The sequence below is a fragment of the Habropoda laboriosa genome, unplaced genomic scaffold (assembly GCF_001263275.1).
Source record: "Habropoda laboriosa isolate 0110345459 unplaced genomic scaffold, ASM126327v1 scaffold67, whole genome shotgun sequence".
In the NCBI taxonomy this organism is placed as follows: domain Eukaryota; kingdom Metazoa; phylum Arthropoda; class Insecta; order Hymenoptera; family Apidae; genus Habropoda; species Habropoda laboriosa.
Window position 1 is genome coordinate 4,949,916 of NW_017100242.1, and position 2,464 is coordinate 4,952,379.

Here is a 2,464-nt window from a genome sequence, read left to right on the forward strand (position 1 = left end):
TGTTCCTAGTTTCTTTTCTTACTTATCTTCTCAAGTGAAACGTCCACGCTCCGCAATTAATGCAAACCGGCCACGAGGTCTTTTCCAAACTTACACAATTTATGCATACACTTAATAGTTATAGTTTAATAATTGTTAATAGTGTAACCTAAGAGCTATATTAATATATGTATACCTCATATAATTTAAACATAGAGCTATACGCGATGAGATTGATGATACATATAATTAAATACTTACACATTGTTAGTGTACATTATAAGTAAAACCATAAATAAATATATCTTTTAACAATGTAATTTGACAAGCAGTATGTTCTATAAATATTTTTTATTTGCAGTGAATTATTAATGTAGGTATAAAATGTGATTGTAAATGACAGTTTTATAAACATTGTATTAATTGTACACATATTAAAAAAGAAGTACTGTTATTACCTTCTGTTAAAAAAACTATTAAACTTTAAAGAATGGCAACTAACATAAAATCACCATTATTTTTTGAAATATTTTATGAATGCCAAACAACAAAAGCAAGAACTGGAAGAATAACTCTTATTCATCATCATGTAGATACACCAGTATTTATGCCAGTAGGCACACAAGTAAGTTAAATTATGTTTAACATTAAATAAAATATAATATTTCGTATGAGAATACCTGATTTACCTGAAAGCACTGGAGTATTTGCAATTGAAGATGCAACACTTACAATTTTTCTTAGATTGAATCATGATATTATTTGCACTATATAGTGTGATTTCTCCTCTCTTACCAAATAATTTATCAGAAAACAATTTTATTGTATTTCTAAATATTTGTAAAATATTTTAGTTTTAAATAAATCAATGATACTATATCTATTAATAATAATACTTTAGGGCACTTTGAAAGGTTTACTACCTCAACAATTAGAACAATTGAATTGTCAAATTATACTTGGAAATACTTATCATCTTGGAACAAGACCTGTAAGTAAAAATTACTGTTCAAATAAATTTTTTAATTTATAACAATAATATGGAACTTTTAATGTACAATTTCTTCTGAAAATTCATATTAAATCATTTCAGTTATTGAGAAGTATTTAAAATTAATTTATTAATTTATTTGTTTATAAATTATTTAATAATTTAAATGAATAGGGTCTTAATGTTATGCAAAAAGCTGGTGGATTACACAAGTTTATGAATTGGAAAAGAGCTTTATTAACTGATTCTGGTGGTTTTCAAATGGTATCATTATTAGAACTTGCTAAAATTAAAGAAGAAGGTGTTAAATTTAAATCACCATATAATGGTAACCATAACTTAAAAATAAAATTGCGTTTATATCTTACTGTGCTCAAAATGTAAGAAAAAATCATTCAAAATTTTTTAATATCATAGGATCAGATTGCATGTTGACACCTGAACATTCTATTCAGATACAAAATATAATAGGAGCAGATATAATTATGCAACTTGATGATGTAGTTAAGAGTACATTAACAGGACCAAGAGTAGAAGAAGCTATGTATAGGTAAATATTATTATAGGTTTTGGTATAAGTATATTCAAACTAAGTGTTAATATTCAATATTTATCTATAGAACAACCAGATGGTTAGATAGATGTTTGGTGGCTCATCAGAGACCAAATGAACAAAGTATATTCCCAATTGTACAAGGAGGTCTTGATTCTAAGCTTAGATCAGAATGTGCAAATCAGTTAATTAAACGTGAAGTCAATGGTTATGCTGTAGGTGGATTAAGGTAATAATACTTCAGGTTTCATGTTCGGTAAAAATAAATATTTTATAATTAATTGTTTATAGTGGTGGAGAATCTAAAGATGAGTTTTGGAGAATGGTATACCTCACTACAAATATCCTTCCAAAAAATAAGCCACGTTATTTAATGGGCGTTGGATTCGCTATCGATTTAGTTATTTGTTCTGCTTTAGGAATAGACATGTTTGACTGCGTATTTCCTACAAGAACAGCGGTAATTATAAGCATTTCATGTTGGAAGTAAATTTATCAAAATTTATGTGAAATTCTAAACTAGTAAACTGCAATTTATTAATAAATGTGGTTCTTTTCTAGAGATTTGGCTGTGCGTTAGTACATACAGGTCAACTCAACTTAAAACAAGCTCAGTATCGTAAAGACATGAGACCAATAGATGATTCATGTGAATGTAGTACATGCAAAACATATACCCGTGCTTATCTTCATCATATTGTGACAGTGGAAACAGTTGCATGTCATTTACTATCTGTTCACAATATCGCATTTCAAATGAAACTAATGAACGATATTAGACAAAGTATTAGAGAACAAAGATTTCCAAAATTTATACAACAATACATGTTAGATATATATCCAAACAAGGAATATCCACAATGGATTATCAATGCCTTGGAAACGGTTAATGTTACATTATTATAAGAAGTTATTATTTATTTTTATAATTAAATATATTT

At 27.1% G+C, this 2,464-nt stretch overlaps 1 protein-coding gene across 1 annotated transcript in view; it reads left to right on the forward strand.

Moving 5' to 3' along the window:
- Nucleotides 1-433: 433 nt before the first annotated feature.
- The window catches only part of LOC108571967 (probable queuine tRNA-ribosyltransferase), a 2,984-nt gene continuing 953 nt past the window's right edge, over nt 434-2,464 (forward strand). Inside the window, exons 1-7 of the mRNA XM_017934133.1 lie at nt 434-604; nt 881-970; nt 1,145-1,298; nt 1,388-1,520; nt 1,591-1,752; nt 1,815-1,983; nt 2,085-2,432. Coding sequence (XP_017789622.1) covers nt 470-604; nt 881-970; nt 1,145-1,298; nt 1,388-1,520; nt 1,591-1,752; nt 1,815-1,983; nt 2,085-2,429 — 1,188 coding nt within the window. The 5' untranslated portion in view covers nt 434-469 and the 3' untranslated portion in view covers nt 2,430-2,432. The remainder of the gene's footprint in view (nt 605-880; nt 971-1,144; nt 1,299-1,387; nt 1,521-1,590; nt 1,753-1,814; nt 1,984-2,084; nt 2,433-2,464) is intronic.